This window comes from Melampsora larici-populina, assembly GCF_000204055.1.
Source record: "Melampsora larici-populina 98AG31 unplaced genomic scaffold MELLAscaffold_23, whole genome shotgun sequence".
In the NCBI taxonomy this organism is placed as follows: Eukaryota; Fungi; Basidiomycota; class Pucciniomycetes; order Pucciniales; family Melampsoraceae; genus Melampsora; species Melampsora laricis-populina.
In genome coordinates, this window is record NW_006768787.1 from 696,328 (window position 1) to 714,279 (window position 17,952).

General features: G+C 42.5%; 1 protein-coding gene across 1 annotated transcript; it reads left to right on the forward strand.

Annotated features, from left to right (window-relative positions):
- Window positions 1-15,638: 15,638 nt before the first annotated feature.
- MELLADRAFT_87857 (uncharacterized protein) lies at window positions 15,639-17,441 on the forward strand (the record flags this gene model as incomplete). The annotated part of the gene is made up of 8 exons (XM_007411019.1): window positions 15,639-15,672; window positions 15,768-15,917; window positions 16,007-16,297; window positions 16,362-16,444; window positions 16,516-16,837; window positions 16,899-17,000; window positions 17,067-17,162; window positions 17,227-17,441. 8 exons carry the CDS (start codon window positions 15,639-15,641, stop codon window positions 17,439-17,441), a joined length of 1,293 nt encoding a protein of 430 aa, XP_007411081.1.
- Between the last annotated feature and the right edge of the window lie 511 nt (window positions 17,442-17,952).

A 17,952-nucleotide genomic window follows, 5' to 3' on the forward strand; every position in this document is an offset into this window, starting at 1 on the left:
ATTGAAAACTCAATCGCAATATCATTCCTAAAGCTAACAGATAGTATGTTAGAGCAAAGAAACATTGAAACAACTTGAAATAAAACCTTTTAGCGGAATCTAACATGGGTCAGCGGAACCATCCAACCATATCATCTGCCATATAGCCAAAAAAATCACAAGGGTTACACAGCCCTATGTGAGGATTATGAAGATGACTCTGGCACATGCAGATAGTGGATAAGACTGTGAGGATCAGGTATGACAGTAATATGACAGCAGGGGGCACCACCAAAATATTTAACTAGGAATTTTTAATCTAAGGTATCCTCAGATGCCAAACCTTGGACAAAAGCTTCCCAGAGTTTGATCCAATTCTGTGCAAAAAATACCTTGGATGGGAACCTTTACCTCAAATTTTTCAGTTCAAGGGATCCTCAGACGCCAAACCTTAGACATTTACTTCCTGAGGTCTTGATCCGAGGTAATCCTCAGCGCAAACAAATACCTTCAATGAAAACCTTGGACAAGGTCTGTCTGAGGATTTGCCTCCAATGATGCCTTGGATTTCTCAACGCGAGGCATCTTTGTTGGAAGTGGGGTGGACTAATTGGTGATCTTTGACAACACGCAAATCCTATAGTCAGCAAGATGTATTGTGGTTGTATTTAAATGTCTGTAGCTCAACACTGTGACAAGATTATTGTGAGGGGTCAGCTACTTTCTGGCTGACTCTTCACTAAAAGGTGAAGTACGGGTGGAATAAAGGTTAACAATGTCTTCAATTGGTACACACAATTAAAGACTTCAGTTAGTTGACCTCTGAGAAGAGGGTTCAAAGGAGCTTACTCAAGAGCTCCGTTGGGGAATAGAGCCTGCAGAACTTTACACTCTGATTGCTCAAAGCTTCAGCCAGATACTTTACACTCAACTCAGGAGGTATCCTATGCAAATCTAAAGCTTGTTTCTATAACTATATAGTCCCACTAGTTTAAAAGCACCACTGTAAAGCTTACAAGGGCTTGAGGAAGGTTGCAGAACTATAGGATCAAATACAATCAAATCACTGCACTCAATATTCTTGATAAGAATCAAGTAAGTTGCAATGTGGAATTGTGGCATGATAATAAGTGGGTTGTTTCTGCCAGAGTGAGAAGAAGTGGGGTTCATATATTCAGACCTAGGTGCCAACTTGTGGTTGGCACTGAGGTTTATGTTTCTTTGAGTTAGGTTTGGGTTAGGTTTACTCTAATATATAAGTCTTAGTCAAGTGTTGTTATCTAATTGACTCTTGATAATGAGCCATGAGGTGTAATTCTTATGGTTTGGGACAAGTTACATATATTTACATGTGTGTTTTTTAGTCCGTGGTCCTGTACACAGGGATCAGGGCTGACAAGTATAACCTTGCTCTCTTCCAAAACATTGACTAGATCTATATTGAAAGGCACAGCTACAAAGACCTATATAATAAGAAATTGTGATATCATGTGGAGATTATGGGTGTCTGTCTGGCCTTGCATCACTTGATCATTGCTATGTTTGGGCATTGCACATTAGTGCACTGGTCTGCGGATCTTGCCATTTTCATTGCAACAGTTCCAAAGGTTGGGAGTACGTAAAGCCAAATGCAAAGTATATGCTGGGTCATTAATCACTGGGACTTCTGTGGGTGATGATTGCTGGGTGGACTGTCCCGTATTTCAAATACAAATCCTTGGAAGTCAGAGCCTGCACCAAATACTACTGAAAAGTCATGATTTGATTTGATCAAACTGAGGTAGAGCAGCAAGGAAAGGGACATTTAGACTCACATTCACGCATTGGCCGATTTGGGTGACAATTCAAATGAATTTTGGTGTTATTAGTTCGAGCAATGAAGTTGGCCTCTTTCAAACCATGTCAATCAATGCAAGCTTTCCAACCAAATCAAGTGCAGAAAAGGCAGGTCAGTGAGGACATTGGTAGCAATGAGTTGGTTTTGAGGACAAAGCTGGCATCAAGGTGCACTGATGGGTGTGTAGGTAATGGAGGGTAGTAGATATATCTAAGAATCCTTCATCAACATCATAACTTGAGCCAAAACCTTCCCAAGGTAACTTGAACTCAGACTCAAGCTTGAACTTGAAGTTGAACTGAAACGTGAACAACTCATACTCGAAACTGGAATTCAACATTGAAGTCAAACTGCAGTCCAAACTGGAACCACTGGTCAAAATAATGGCTATGCATGCAATCAACAATAACCACAAAAAAGGCACAACAGTGTAAGTTGTCCGCCCTGAGTACCAACCCAGAAAACCAAGGGGCATACCTATAAACCAATGGTAACTGGGTTGGGGTAATTAACTTCACCTTAGCACCACAATGTGTGCGCACTTGCAGTCAATACTGCCAGAGTTCAGAATATATAAACCCTGAAGATACTACCAGTTTTGAATCATTACTTGAATATTCAACAACTTTACAATTTGCTCATTTCATGCATAGAACTTTTGAACTTTGTCCAACAAGTACAAAGTTTCAAAGCTTGATTCTACAAACCTTGAATCTTCAACCTTGGCCTTGTTGACTATATTATGTGCAAATTCAAGCCTTGTCCCTGCCTGAGTGCAACTTATATCAGACTTGGGATTCATCTGATATAATACACTCTGAATCTATGGGGAAACACTATTAGTCAGAGTGCAAAGCTCATAGTGTTATAAAAGACTTCAACACCACCTTCTTTGACCTGTCTTTGAACAAGATTTACTCGTGATAGTGATCCCCACAAGTCTAGTAAAAGTTTTTGAAACCTTCTACTCCCTGTTTGTTGACTCTACTAGCCCAAGAGACACTAGTAGGCTAACATAAGTTAAGTTTGCCTTCCACAATGTTGAGGTACATCAAGTAGAAATGACATTCAAAGGCACCACAGGAAACTTACACACCCTATTGGTATGCCTGTAGGCCGGGCAATTGTCAATGGTGGTCTTATACATGCTACCAAAAATGAACTTGATGAAGGCTTGGTGGTGTAAGTCAATGAAGTCCTACATGGCCTTTGGTGAGTTGTACTAACATGAAAATACCCCACAGTGCCCCTGTGGTAATTGGAGATGGTGAGGTTATGCTAGATGAGTGCAGTAGTTATCATGGTCCACCAATAATGTAAGACACAAGGTTTCGTTTCAGGACCATGGTTGATAACCAACAAAAAACAAAATCACAGCAATGCAGGCTAAGCAGCATGCCAAGTCACTTGCAACTGACATGCAATACCATATCTATCAGCCCAGTTGACAGGGCAATGAACACACCTAACATGCTTGCCTGCTCATGCAATCAGTGGCCATGACTTGGTGATAGAACATTTGACCTCATATCATATTGCCCAGCCTCTTGGGCAGAACCATGAATCACAATGTGGCAACACTTTCTGCAAATAATTCACACAAGAGGGTGTGAGTCAGCTGGTGCAAGTCAAGCATGCTTGAGCTAAATGGTCAATTTATGTTATTGAGGTGATAAGAGGTGAGTTATAGCTTTGAAATTATACACATATCAGGCTTTTCAGACCACTTTTATTGGATCAGGTTCACCTTCAAAGGTTCCCAAGGCCAAGAGGCAACGTCTTGTGAGAAATATTGACCAGGGCAAGTGTGCAAAACCCTAACAAGATATGACTCCACTGGCACCAAAAGATCTTGAGCCATGACAATTATGTGTGAGATTTGAGAAGATAAAGCTTTCCCAAGAACAAATGATAAGCTGCTAACCTATCTGCAATGCATGATCCAAGTTACTCACTACAGTTGTACTTAGGTCAAGGATCATTGTGAAATGGAGGTGCATACTCTGCTCTTTGAGCTTGGTCATTAATTGCTGAAGTACATTGTTAACCTGATAACTGTTATCCAGACCAAATGCAAAGAACAGATCTATGAATTTGAGTTCACGCTGTCTCATCATTGTGAAATGATTGAGTCACTACAGGCCATTGTAATCAAAGTTGTGGTGAATACTATGCCTAAGTCAAAAGCCACCACAGTAATTCAATTTGGACAAAAATATTGATGCCTTGTTTTATATAGTTTTGACAGCCAGGAAATGGTAAAGTCAGCTACTGCATGCACTTCTGACTTCATATATCTAGCTCAACAGCCTGTCTTGCAGAGCAGAACTCAAAAGGAGCCTGAAATCTGGTTGTCAGTACAAGATTCAGAAGAGCTGTATAATGCCATACAAAGAATCAAAACACGTGTCATGTCATCCTTGTACATAGTTGCAGGCTTTTCAGTCACACTGAATGGTTTTGCTGTCAAGCAAAGCAAGACTGGTGCTGCTATGGAAGAGATCTGCAGCATATCTATTGAAACACTTCAAACCAGTCTCTCAGAATACTCTTACAGTATATCAAAAGATTTAATAAATCACATGGATTGGGAAAACTGTGCATAAAGATCACACAAGATTTCAAACATAGAATGATGGCGTAGATGATTAGTAGTATTCAGTTTGAGGTTGGTTGTCAGCTACGCTATACTATAGGACATTGGTTAAAGTGTATCTTTTTCAATTCAACATAGACAATCTATGTCAATTACACACTACAAGAAAGATAATATTTTCTGGGCAGAAAATTAAATTATTGATACACAAAAATATTGAGAGGCCAGGAGGAGAGCAAAAAATGAATAAAAATATGCATCTTGTTCCCTGCGTTGAGAACTTCACTCTGCATATTTTTCCGTATTTTTACAGTCCATATTGATAAGCGTACTAACAATAAACCTTCACAATCATGCAATTACAACCTGTAACAAGCACTGAAATTTGGCTCATTAGTGTTTAGAGAAACTTTTGATTTCTGAAAATACTCATAACTTTTTCAATTCCGGTCCAAAACGCTCGATTTTGGGTGCATTGGTAAGCTGGAATTGTCCTCCAAATAGTTCATAATGGGACCACACAGCATGCTGGTCTGCTAAAAAAGATATCATCTTGTTTATACATTTGTACATACAGATCCATAGAATGATTGTCATACTAGCTACATAGTTCTTGATCTTATGAAAGTTCGAGAGGAAGAGTTCAGCTTTCCAATGCACTTAAAATCGAGTGTTTTGAGGCAGATTTGACAAAGTTATAGGTGTTTTCAGAAATCAAAAGTTTCTCTAAACACTAATGAGCCAAATTTCAGTGCTTGTTACAGGTTGTAATTGGATGATTATGAAGGTTTATTGTTAGTACACTTATCAATACGGACTGTAAAAATATGGAAAAATATGGATAGTGAAGCTCTCACCGCAGGGAACAAGATGCATATTTTTATTTATTTTTTGCCCTTCTCCTGGCCTCTCAATATTTTTGTGTATCAATAATTTAATTTTCTGCCCAGAAAATATTATATTTTGTGTAGTGACAGAAAGTGTCAAAGAAATGCTCCATATTTGAGTGTGAACTGGGAGACAAGAAATGGCACATCATATCTCAAACATTTATTTGGGGATTGAGAACTGTGGTCTCGCTTCCTTGAAACCAAGTGCATCGCTCAAACAGCAGGCGTGATCTTCACCCCTGGATAATATCTGTTTAGGTCTGAATATGTTTATAGCTAGATTTATGTTTACAGGTTTTGTAATGGTGTTTCGACAACATTACATTCTCCCCTCCTATAAAAGGCTTAATGCCGAGGTGCAAGAATGCGCGAGGTGATTGAGTCAAGAAAAGAAAGAAAAAAAAAGGAAGAACCGCCACTATACCCACGCAGGGGTCACCAATTTTTCTTTAAGAGAAGAAAGGAATTTTTAAAATAAGAACTAAGTAATTCAGAGAGAAGAAGAGAAAAAAAAGGAAAGAAAAAAAGTTATAAGCAGAGTAATTGAAAAAAAAGGAAAGAAAAGGAACTGAGAGAGGTGCGCCTGATGACCGTTGTTCCTCGGAGTAGGTGCGTTCGAGGCTGTAAGAGAGAGGCAGGCGGAACCCAAGGGACGCTCACAGTGTGGCCAAGGTAAAGTTTTCAAAACAACGGCGTAGAGGTGCCCGGCGGTGCATACTAAGGATGGGACTTACTTTTGGTCACTTGACCTCAGCTGAGAGTCCTCCACGAATGCCTTAAGCTTTGAAATGTTGAAAACAGGATGTTGCTTGTCGCCGGTGGGGAGGTCCAACCGGACGCTTTGACCAGTGTTGAATGTCTCCAAAATCTTGTACGGGCCTTCGTACCGTTCTTTGAGCTTATCGACGCCACCTGAATGTCGGCCACGCCAATCTCCCGAGTCCAGTAAGGCCCAGTCTCCCGTATTCAACGTCAAGTCCTGATGTCTTTTATTGTGTTGGAGTGCCTGAAGTACCCGGCTTGACCACAAGTTGTCCCGAACCTGTGCCCACGTCCCTTCTCGTTGTCAAAGCCACACGTCCAGTGAGGGTGGTGATTCATTAGTTGTCATGGTGGAGGGAAAGAGTCTTGCCTGGCGTCCAAAAACTACCTCGAATGGGGAATGTCCTGTGGCGACGTTGATCGCGGTGTTGATTGCAAATTCGACAGCCGGCAGTGATTCCAGCCAACAAGTTTGACGTTTTTCTGTGAAGGTCCGGAGTATCTGACCGACTGTTTTATTAGTCCTTTCACTTCTCCCATCCGCCTGTGGATGGTATGCCAATGACCGATGGAAAGAGATGTTAAGTCGTTCGACTAACGATCTCCAGAATTTAGAAGACCACGCTTTATCCCGGTCGCTGATGATGGACTTGGGTGCTCCAAAGGAGCCCATCCAAGCAGTGAAGAAACGAGATGCCGTCTTCTCGGCCGTGTCACTTTGGTTCGTCGGGATAAGGCGAGTGAAACCAGTGAGGCGACAAGTACAGGTGAGTAGCATATTGTAAGTGTTAATCTTTGGGAGGGGGCCGATAAAGTCGATTGCGATGTCAGAAAGGGGTTCCGTCGGCATGTGGGGCGTCTTCATTTTTCCGTGAGGAAGAGTTGTGCGGGATTTCGTTTTCTGGCACGTCTTGCACGACTTCAGTCGCGCCTCAACGTCCTTGCTCATCTTGGGCCAGAAGAAATCCGATTGTAGGGTAGCCACAGTCTTCAGTAAACCCAGGTGGCCCACTCTTCTATGTGCTTCGTCGATAAGTTGAATCCTCAAGTTTTCAGAATCCGGAATCAGCAGTCTGTCTTCGATAAAAATCAATCCATTGTCAATATAGCAAACCTCTCGGAGTGGTGTGCCGTCTCTGACCGCCAAGCAGAACTTGTCGGACTCGTAACCAGCGGTCACTTTCCTGTGGAATTCTTCAGAGATTCTGGTTTGAGATAAGGCTAAAGCTGCGACGGTCTCAACTCCTGTCTGTAGATCGTCGACATCTTTCCTGGACAGTGCGTTGGCCACCGAATTATCCTCGCCTTTGACATACTGGAATTGTAAGTCAAAGTCCGCAAGTTGTTTGAGCCATCGGGCCTGTCGTCAACTGAGTGAATGTTGTTTCAAAAGGTAAGTCAGCGAATGATGGTCGCTCATGACATTTACCTTCATGCCTAATAGGAGCATTCGCCACTTCTGAAGTGCATGAATAACTGCGAGAAGCTCCTGTTCATGCACCGGGTAGTTACGTTCTGCTGCGGACATTTGACGGGATTCGTATGCAATGGGATGTGCCGTTTTCCACTCCTTACCCTGAAAAAGCGCTGCGCCCAAACCTGTGCCGCTAGCATCGGAAAATAACCAAAGGGGGTCGGTGGAGTCGTAGTCAACGGTTTTCAGGCAGGGCAGGGTGGTCATGATTTGTTTAATGTTTTGAAATGCTCGTTCTTCAGCTTCGCCCCACCTAAAATCCCTCTTCTCAAGTTTGCTGCTTGTTAGAGGAGTGAGCTTGCCGAGATATTTTTCGAGGCCTGAGATGAATTTCTTCATCCATTGCACGGTGCCAAGAAACTTTCGGACTCCTTTCCCGGACTTTGGTGACTCCCATTGACGAATTTGTTCCACTTTCTCTTCATCTGCTCGCATTCCGTCAGCTGAGATTACATGACCTAGGAACTTGACTTCTTGCCTGAACAACTTTGTTTTCTTACTACTACAATAAAGATTGGCCGCACGTAATCTTTTCAGCACCAATTCCACATGCTTCTTGTGTTCTTCAACTGAGTCTGAAAATATGACAATGTCGTCTAAATAGACCACACACACCGTATTGATCAATTCTCCCAATGCTTCTTCGAGTCTTGCTTGGTGAGTAGCCGGAGCGTTTGTGAGTCCCATGGGCATTACGCACCATTCGTAGAGGCCCCATGGTGTCTTCACAGCTGTCAATGGAATGTCAGCCTCCCGCATCCTGGTCTGGAAGAAGGCGTTTGTTTGATCAAGAATCGAAAAAACCTTGCCCTTAGCCACTAGTCTGACCAACTCATCCACATTAGGAAGAGGTGAACGGTCCCTGACGGTCATACTATTCAAGGTGCGGTAATCACATACCCACCTTGGAAGTTCCAAAGGGTCCTTCTTTGGAATAATGAGGCTGGGCGAGGCGTATTGGCTGAATGAGCGTCGCAGGCGGCCTGCTGCAAGATGTTGATCCACAAGCTTACGCCACGCTGCCATGTGTTTGGCTGGGTATGGGTACTGGCGCTCATTAATCACTGCATTCTCGTTGGTGAGGATAATCTTATGCCTGACTTTTGATGATGGGTCCTGTAAGCTTTCAGGGAATGAGCCGTCTTTGAATTCTCCTTTTGCTTCCTCTTCATCTGATATAGCTGGGATGTCCACGGGGAAGAGGTCTTGAAATTTGATAAGGAAAGACTCTTCCATGCTCTTCCACGACTCACTTTCTCTGGTCAACATGGGATCGTTCTTCTCTTGTAGGGACTTCTCCCACGAGTTCCATTTCTCACTCTCAACTCTCTCTTCAGTCAATGCAATCTTCTCACTAATAGAGACTTTGAATTCCTCTTTCATTTCCTCTTCATGACGATAATCTAATAGTCTGGCATCTGTGATTTCACTAATTACAGCTTTTTGTGAACAAGATACTGATAACTGGTGACGAGCAAGAAAGGGGGCTCCAAGAATGATGTCATAAGATGATCCCAATTTTCCAATCTTCAGATAAGTTTGATCAAAGCAAAAACCGGAGGAGGGGTGTTTCAATGTGGCTGTCGTGAATTCGGTTAACATTGGGGGTTGTCCTCCAGCTTTGAGTGCTAGTCCCACGATTGTTGGTTTGACTAGCTTCCGACGTTTCAATTTCAATCAATCAATGAAGTCCTCCAAGATAAGGTTTGTCTCAGAACCTGCGTCCGCCAGTGCCCGAATAGGTGCCCCATTACAGTTCAGCTGCAAGATCACCACGGGCTGAGAGACAGGTTGGTCGACGTACCCTGTTTCATCAGGCACGATGAGTTCGTCATTTCCGTTGGCGATTTCACACAGCTCTCGGTCAATCTCTTCATAAGCCGCGATAGTGGTGGTATTGTGTTCTGGAAAGGTGGCTGCCGCAACTGTGTTCTTGACCGGGCGTCCAGCTGGTGGGTTGACAGGCCTGCCAGCGGCGTTTGACGTGCTAGCTAAATGAGCTCTTGGTGGAACATAGTTGGCAGGTTTTGGCGGGGCTTTGAATCCAGGTGGGAATACGATTCGTTCCCTGGAAAGCGTCCCAGTGCATTGTCGGTATTCACTGCCGCACTGCTTCTTGCAGTAGTGACAGAGACCTGCCGAGTCGAGATATGCGCTGATCTTCCAGTAGAAGTCCTCATTAGTTGATTTCTCGGGAGGGGGGCGAGTGTTGTTGAACGTCGAAGGACGGGCAGAAGTGGAGGTAATGTGGCGTTTTTGGATCACTTTCTTGACAACCAGATCGTCATAAAATTGATCACACCGCTCTTCAAAGTGATTGTAATCAAAGTCTTCTTCTTTGATTGGCACGTGGATGCAAATAGTGGATTTAAACTCTGGTAACATGCCGAGGATGAGATGTTCAGCAAGTGTATAGTCTTGGAGCACCAATTTGTCGTGGTTCAGGAGTGATTGGGTTGATCGAGCTCTGGTGCTATAGGCCTTGAAGTCTTCGCTAGTGGACATGCGAAGAAGGAGAATCTTCTCTCGAAGCTTGTCACTCCAGTCTGATGGTAACGCTGATCGAAACAATCGATCTTTGAAATCTTTCCACGATCCCTCCTTGAAAGTGTTGACGTTGTGTGACCAAAAAGCTTGAAGGTTGGTCTCAAGCAGGTAGGATCCAGTGAGGATGATCCTATCCGCGTCTTTGTCGATCTTCTTTACAAGGAAGAAGATCTTCAGTGCCGTGAACCATTTGAGAAAGGCTTCCGTGTCACGGTAAGGTCCTTTGAAAGTAGGTCCATCCGAGGACTTGAACCTGGTGAGATCAATACCTCGGTCCGCTGGTTCAGGAGCAGGAGGTGATTGAGAAGAGGATGCTGAGTTCAGCTGGAACGTTAGGAGGCGTTCTTCTAATGCAGCGATCTTCTCGGCCGATTTGCGAGCCGCAGCAATTCGCTCCTCCTCAAGTCTAGCGATCCTCCGAGCCGATTCATTGGCTGCTTGAATCCCGGCGTTTTGTGCCATCAGGATCGAACGTAGAAGATCGTTGGTGGATGAGTCAGGAGGGAAGTCGTCGCCTTGTGATGATGATTCGGTCATCTTTGAGTTGCTGGTATCTCCAGCTGCGTAAGTCATCGTCTTGGTAGACTTCACGGGTGAGGTGTGAAACAGTAGGGCCGTAGCGCGATGCTCAATTCGGAGTCTCCCTTCTTCCTTTAGAAGTTGAGGTAGGCGACAATGAAGTAGAGCTGGGGTCTGGGGAAAATCACCGGGGATTGGTTGTGCCGGTGTCGATGGAGGATGATACGGTTTAGCGGTGGCGGGGGTGAACCGAGATGAAGTAGCGAAGAGAACTTTGTCCGAAGTATAGGCACTAGCGTCCTCGGTAGAACGTTGGTGAAAAGTTGGAGGTTGGCGAAGAAAAGTTTCGGGATCGTCCACTCGATCTGTGAGTGGTAGCTGTGAACTACGGGTTAAACGTGAATCCGGGGGAGGGCTCATGTATGAATGTGGGGTTTGAACAACAATAAGGTTTGATTCAGGTGAATCCGGGTGCGGAGATAAGACGTAAAAGTCCGTTCATACGATTTCGATTTGTTTACTCGGGATTGGTATTAGAAAAAAAAAGTGTAAGGAACTTCTGAAAGTCCTCCACCTAAATGATCTCGATAGCGCTCGTAAACGTGAGCGGAGGGAACAGGATACCACAAGGTGGTTCCGACTGATTCTAATGCCAATAAAAATTATAATTAAAAGCTGTCTCCAAAGGATATGAATCTAAATCAGTCAAAGATTCCCTAAGGATTACAAATAATGAATAAAGAAATGTTAAAAGAGAAATATGATGAGCTCACCTGGCTCCAAAGGATATGAATCTAAATCAGTCAAAGATTCCCTAAGGAGCCAATTGTGTGCTTGAAGAATTTGGAAAGATATAATATCTGTTTAGGTCTGAATATGTTTATAGCTAGATTTATGTTTATAGGTTTTGTAATGGTGTTTCGACAACATTACAGTCAGATCACAACAGTTCGTCACATACAACCTTCCGATTTTGACACCTTCTCTTTAGTATCCTTCTGATTTTGACACCTTTGCTTTTGTATGCCACAGAGCTTGTGCATTCAACTCTTGACAGCTGGATCAAGTGCATCATCCTCAGATGGAAACAAGGGTGTCACTATTGTACATATGTTGTATATGTATTTCCTGGAGCTTGTGTTTGCAAACAAATATTGTTGTACTAAGCGCTGCCAGCATCACAGAGGTTCTCTGGCCTAGGCTCTGATAATCTGGATAAGCAATTCACATGTAATCCATCAGGTAGCTTTGTTCAGATCAAGACAAGAATTTTGAAAAATTGACTACATACATCAAAATGGCTACTTTTGAAATGTTTATGAAGCAACAGTAACAGAAGGGGAGTCTGGCTCCCAGGCCCTATATTCCCATCTGGGAACATCTTTGATGCCAGTGAGGTCACATATCTCACTTCCTACAAGAGTTAATATGCCAGTTTCTGTATACATCATCTGCAATTGCAACACTCAGTGTTTTGTGTTTTCAAGTTTTTTGGATTGAATTGAAACCCAACTCACCAAAAATCCAGGATGCATGCAAATGGTTCCTCAGGAGGGGCAGTGCCTCTGGGGTCCAGAGCAACAATGTTGAAAAAGAACCAATGACTGAGCCTCATCATTCTCAAGAATTCCAAAACAAATAGCAATCAATGAAAGAAAAATTGAAGGGATTCAGGCACCTTTCAAAGAAGCTGACACTGCAATACCTTCAACCTCAGGCTCCATTAGACATAACTTGATTGCTCCCATCTTAGTTCCACACACAAAGAACACAAAAAGACCTATTAACCTGGACAAACAACCAAGTCAAACAGCTTCACCACCAATCAAGAAGAGTGTTGTGGGGAAGCGTGTAGATCATTCATTGGTATGCCACTTGTAGTGTTTCAGACTCCTTCACAAATTGTGCAACAAACTGTCAGCAAAATGAGAATTTTTGGAAGTCTTGATTTGAATTGATTCAAATGAAAAATGAATGTGGGATCTGTGAACAATCAGATAGATACTCTGTGAAGGCAAGCTGAATGGACAGTAGTGCCTTCCAAGTCCTCTCTGATATTCTTCATTCCTAAAACAAATTCCTTTGGAAAGAATTCTCTTTTGAGAAACCACAAGGATGGAACTTGATCCACCTTGATGCATGGAAGTTGTGATGGAATAGCCATTGTGAAGGATTCTCTTTTAAGAAATTAGAGACTTAAATCCTTAATGTTAGATATGTGATGCAGCTTTGGGTAAGTGGGTCTCATTGGCTGTCCTTCCACTGGGTGGGTAACCAGGGCTTTGTTGAAGTACATTCACATTGATCCTTTTGATGGATGCAATTGGATGGAATTGTTGTGAAATTCCGTTTGTAAATCTTGAGAATCAGCACCTTGAGGTCAATCTGTGCAAAGAAAACTTTGCAGACTCAAATGAGTTCAGGAAGCAGGTAGTAGTACTATAGCACCAACTGAATTTCAGTCTCAACTTTACCACAATCTGAACTTGTAAACTAATTCATTTTTTCAACCTTCCAGCCATCATTTGTCATATGTGCTTTTGGAACTGCTTTTTCAATATGTCTAATAATCCTTCTGGCAATTATGTTCATTAGTCTCCAAACCATTTTGGGTTTATTCGACAATTCATACACTGAAAACTGGTTTAAACTCACTGATGGTCCAAATCTGATACCAAGTTTATGATCATGGCCAAGGAATAAGTGGGATCATGTTGACAATGGAAAACCTTAAAAAGGCTGCTCAACAAGAAGTTGAGACAATTTTATTTCAGCCATTCTTCCAAAATCAGCTTCCAAAAAACTGACACATTCTTGGTGTTCTTACTCTTGACCTTTCTAGCAAAAGTCCTTGGCTCATGCGGTTTTGGCTGCGCAATACATTATGAATGATGTTTGCCCTACTCCGCAAAAGGGGCTGAATGTTTCAGACCACGTGTCAAAGCGCAAATTAGTCACCACCAAGTTGATCACTTATCACAAGACGCTTTGGAATGTCTGTGCCAAAGGTTACCATATCATCAATTGGCACAAAGCAACCAAGGATCTTGTCCTTCACGCATATGATCAAATGGGCCAAAGAAATAATGAGTCAGTGGGAAACCCAGAAAAGACCATGCTCACAATGTCCCCAGTTCTATTGGCCAAGTGTAATAAGACAGTCAAAAATGCAAGCAATAACTCAGTCAGTCAAAAACATCAATTGACTTGGGGGTATACCAAGATGCAGGGTATGGATCTTCACGTAGATATTGACAAGGCCGGAAGACTTGCCAGTCTTTTGAATATCCACAATTTCATTGCTTTTGCTGATGTACCCAAAAACAAAGTGGACTTGGTCACTGTGGCTTTTGGAAAGCCCAGCATCACATTTTATCAATTCATATTTCTGGATTCTTTTAGCACATGCAACATGGAACAATGTGGCACTCCTTTGGGAACTGCCCTTGCATTAAAGGACGGTGATGTTGCATCAAACACCGGTTCTTCCTGTTTCAATAGTGCCTTTGTACAGGGGAAGGCATTCTGAATGGGATTCATATTCGGTGAATACACCAATAAGTAGATGACAAGTATGCAGGCCTGGTAGAAAAGTTCCACAATTTGTCTGCCATGATGAACACGTGCATTGTACAACAGTAGGACCAAGTCGGGAACAGGGTATTGGTTCATAACAGGAAACCAGATTGATTACAAAAAGAACAACTCAACATGAGAATATGAAATGCTCCTGCTAGTGATGACATAGTAGAAATCTTACCAAGTCATTCTTGAGAAAGAGCTCTATGTCAATCCTTTGCACTGGCCCCTCTATTACCACCCCAGAAATCATTCCTTGCTGGCCACTCATAGGGAGCAAGGTCTAAGAAGATTGTTATGTATATTGAGCCGGGCACATAATTTGAGATCCCCACTTGACCCGATTATATGTTCAAGAGGTGTCACAGCCCACAACCCCACTTTTATCTGCCATTCAGATGAACAGTGAGCAAACTGGTACCCAAATGAGAACAAAAAACATCAAGTGGCACGTACCAATGAAAACAAGGTATTCTGGTGGCATTTTGGCAACACACATCCTGAAATCATGTCCACGGGCTTGATTTATATGGACACCTGGATTAATTAAGAGAGAGATTTCAAGGTGGTGACACAATTCACAAGAGATGGTTGCACAAGAAACTATCAGGCCTGACATTGCAAAGATTTCCAATTGCAACTCGTTCAGGTAGACCAATGGCTAAACAACCACAAGATCATGAAGAATGGCAAGATTCTTGTCAGAAAATGGTGAGGCCAACTTAGTTGTTGATATGTTGCTGGGCCGTTGCATCACTGTTGGTGTTTTAGAAAATGTGTTTCCACAGGTATAGAGAAACTGGTGATGCAGAAGTACATAACAGCGTGTTGATCTTGGCAAGTCAGACATTTTCCATGGCCATCCAAGTTACCACACTACTAAAAAAATATTGTTTTCCGGGCAGAACACATAAATGATTTATGTCATTAAGTGGACCCCAGAACACAAATATCCCCTGTTACTTAAGTCTGGGGCCCAGAAAACAAAAACACACAAAGATGCACATTTTGTAATACACCCTTCTCGAATTCTCAATGATTGATCAGTTGCAATGCACTAAGTGTGTATGTAGTCATATGTAGCCAAGCAAACAGCTTCCTACGATACATTTTGAAAACTTGTTCAATTTGGAGGTGTGACTGTGCAAGAAAGATAAACGTGGGGTTATGAACCATCATCCTTTACATTGATACACTGTTCATTTGTATCTGGAGAGCGGCAAAAAGTACAGTCACCAAGCTTAGTGACTGTGCCTACATCATTAATCAAGTGTGGCCGCGATTTTTGTGTTCCGCGACGTTCATACATAATACGGAAGTTGATTTGCGCATCTTTCATGTGGCATCTTCATGACAACGGCCAATGTAACTTTTATCAACTCATCCTGGATGAACATAGACTTGCATGTCATCAAGTCACGCACCACCATACCTCATTTTTTCTTCGTTCTGCATATGATGACGTGCATTCCACATCGATATGATAAGAGTAAGTCCATACTCTTGTGTTGCACTCTCCCTCCACCTTCTCCTTAATTTTTTGTCTCTGATTGAAATCTTTTTGCTTCACTGTATCCTCGTAAGCGATGTCCTGCCCATTCGACCCTAGTGGCCCCGGGGTATCCAAGCAGATGATGTTGGATTGGATGCATATCCATCATCCAAAGACTCCGATACGGCCGAGGATTGACCCAGTTAGCTTGGCTCAGCTGGTTCGATCAGTCCAGCCCAACCGTATGTCCTTGGCAAAATTCTATACAGCACTCAGATTTGTCGAAATTGATCAAGTTATATTCCTCGTAACCTTTGGTCCATCAATATAGATTTCCCTGACTCGGCCAGTGACGTGCCTGCTCATGCAACCGGAAGCACTTCGAACATCGACGCATCCATCTCGACCAAAGATCAGCCTGCTCCCACAACCATCGAGATCAACAGTCCAACGGCTACATCACAATATCCTAAACTTGAATCACTTCGGAACATTCAAGATTTGAAAAGTTTCAAACCACCGACTCCACCATTTTTCAAATTAAACACAGTTGGACGCCAGGGAAAACGAGTTGCGTCCTCCGAGGTCAAACCCAGCCCAAACGGTACTGAACTGAGTACAAGTGTGTATCACTGCTGTTCCAAATCATCCGTCTCTAATGTTGTATTTTTGTCCATTTTCTGAAGGTTCGGACGTGCGTGGTCCAAGTTCGAAGATCTCCAAGAAGAAAAAAGCGAGTGAAGTTCTTATCTTTCAATCTAGTCTATATGTATGTATGTGTTCTGTGACTAACACAGCCTGTTGATTCAGATTGTTCATCTGTCTCAAACTCTCAACAAGCCTACAACTTCAACTGAGGCTGCAATTCACCAGATCCATCCATCCTCACCCGGTCACTCGATTCCAAATACAGCTCTCACTTTTGCTGACGATGAGAAGGATCTCAAAGACCTGCACAACACTCTATCCTTGCCAGCCTTGCCTTTACAAAGAACTATTTCCAAACTGAACGTTCCCAAACGTAATGCGATAAAGAAACCGCCCGCCTCTGATCACATTCAACACCGTACTGTTTCTCAAAAGCCGCCAGATTCGGAAAGTACTGGAATCGAAGATCTTATAGATTTCTCAGATACTCATTGCATGGATGTCGGAAATATAGGTTTGTTTCTGTTTTCTTTTTGTCTTTTCCCAAGTTGATAATGTTGAAATTGTTTCTAAAGTTCTAGGCAAGGATATTCCCTCGATCTCTCCAACCACTGTGAATGGAAAGAAGCGATCTGGCGTTGATGTGTTTAAGGAGGAAAGAGGACGTGAAGAGCGTAGTAAGTAACATTCCTCTCATCATCTTGCACGTTTTCTGTTTCAAAAACCAATTTGTCTCTATTCAGTCTGTCGACTTGAAAGCTCAATCACTCAGATCCTTCAAGATGTTGGTCAATTGAGCGCCGATGTCTTACACGCCAAAATGCAACTTGAAGATCAGGGTTTGTTTGTTCTTGGTTTATATCAATCTTTGCATGGACTGATTTAATTGTTTAATCTTTTCAGCACAAAAGATCCAAATGCTCGAAACAGATAATCAAAGCCTCAAAAGAACAGCCCAACTTACGAATACACTCAAGCCAAAAGTCACTCAGTTGGAATCTCAAGTGGACACCATGCGCCGCCAGGTAGACATAGATCACGAAGAGATTGCAACACACAGTCAGATCCTTGAGAAATTGATGGCTTCAGACGATGATGATGATGAGAGTTGTGATTAGATTAACAAGCTTATGTCAAGATCTCATCATCTGTGAAGATGAAGTATTTCCTCCACTTTAATCACTATACACAGCAATTTGTTTTGTTTTAAACTATAGAACAAGACATTCAATGACGTATTTGTTCCTTATCAGAGCCAAGCTTCTACTTTATGAAAATTATTTGTACTCATAAGTAGCCTTCATCTTCATCATACGCACTAGGACTTTTTGCCGACGAGAAGTTGTTGACTGTTGACAATCACATGAGCAGAAGTCTCTTTATTGCAATAAACACAGCAGTTGAGACGAGAACAATGGAACTCATGTGACACAATTTTGTAAGAAGGATCTGATCCAAGTCAAGACACTCCCTAGTCGCATGAATTGATAATTATACTTACACTCTTCGTCAAGAAGATTCAAACCCCAACAATTGAATTTGACTACAGAAGAGACAAATAAACCAGTGGAACAGACAATTAATAAAAAAGAATGATTCTTTTGTTGAATGAATGTCTGAAGATCGCGA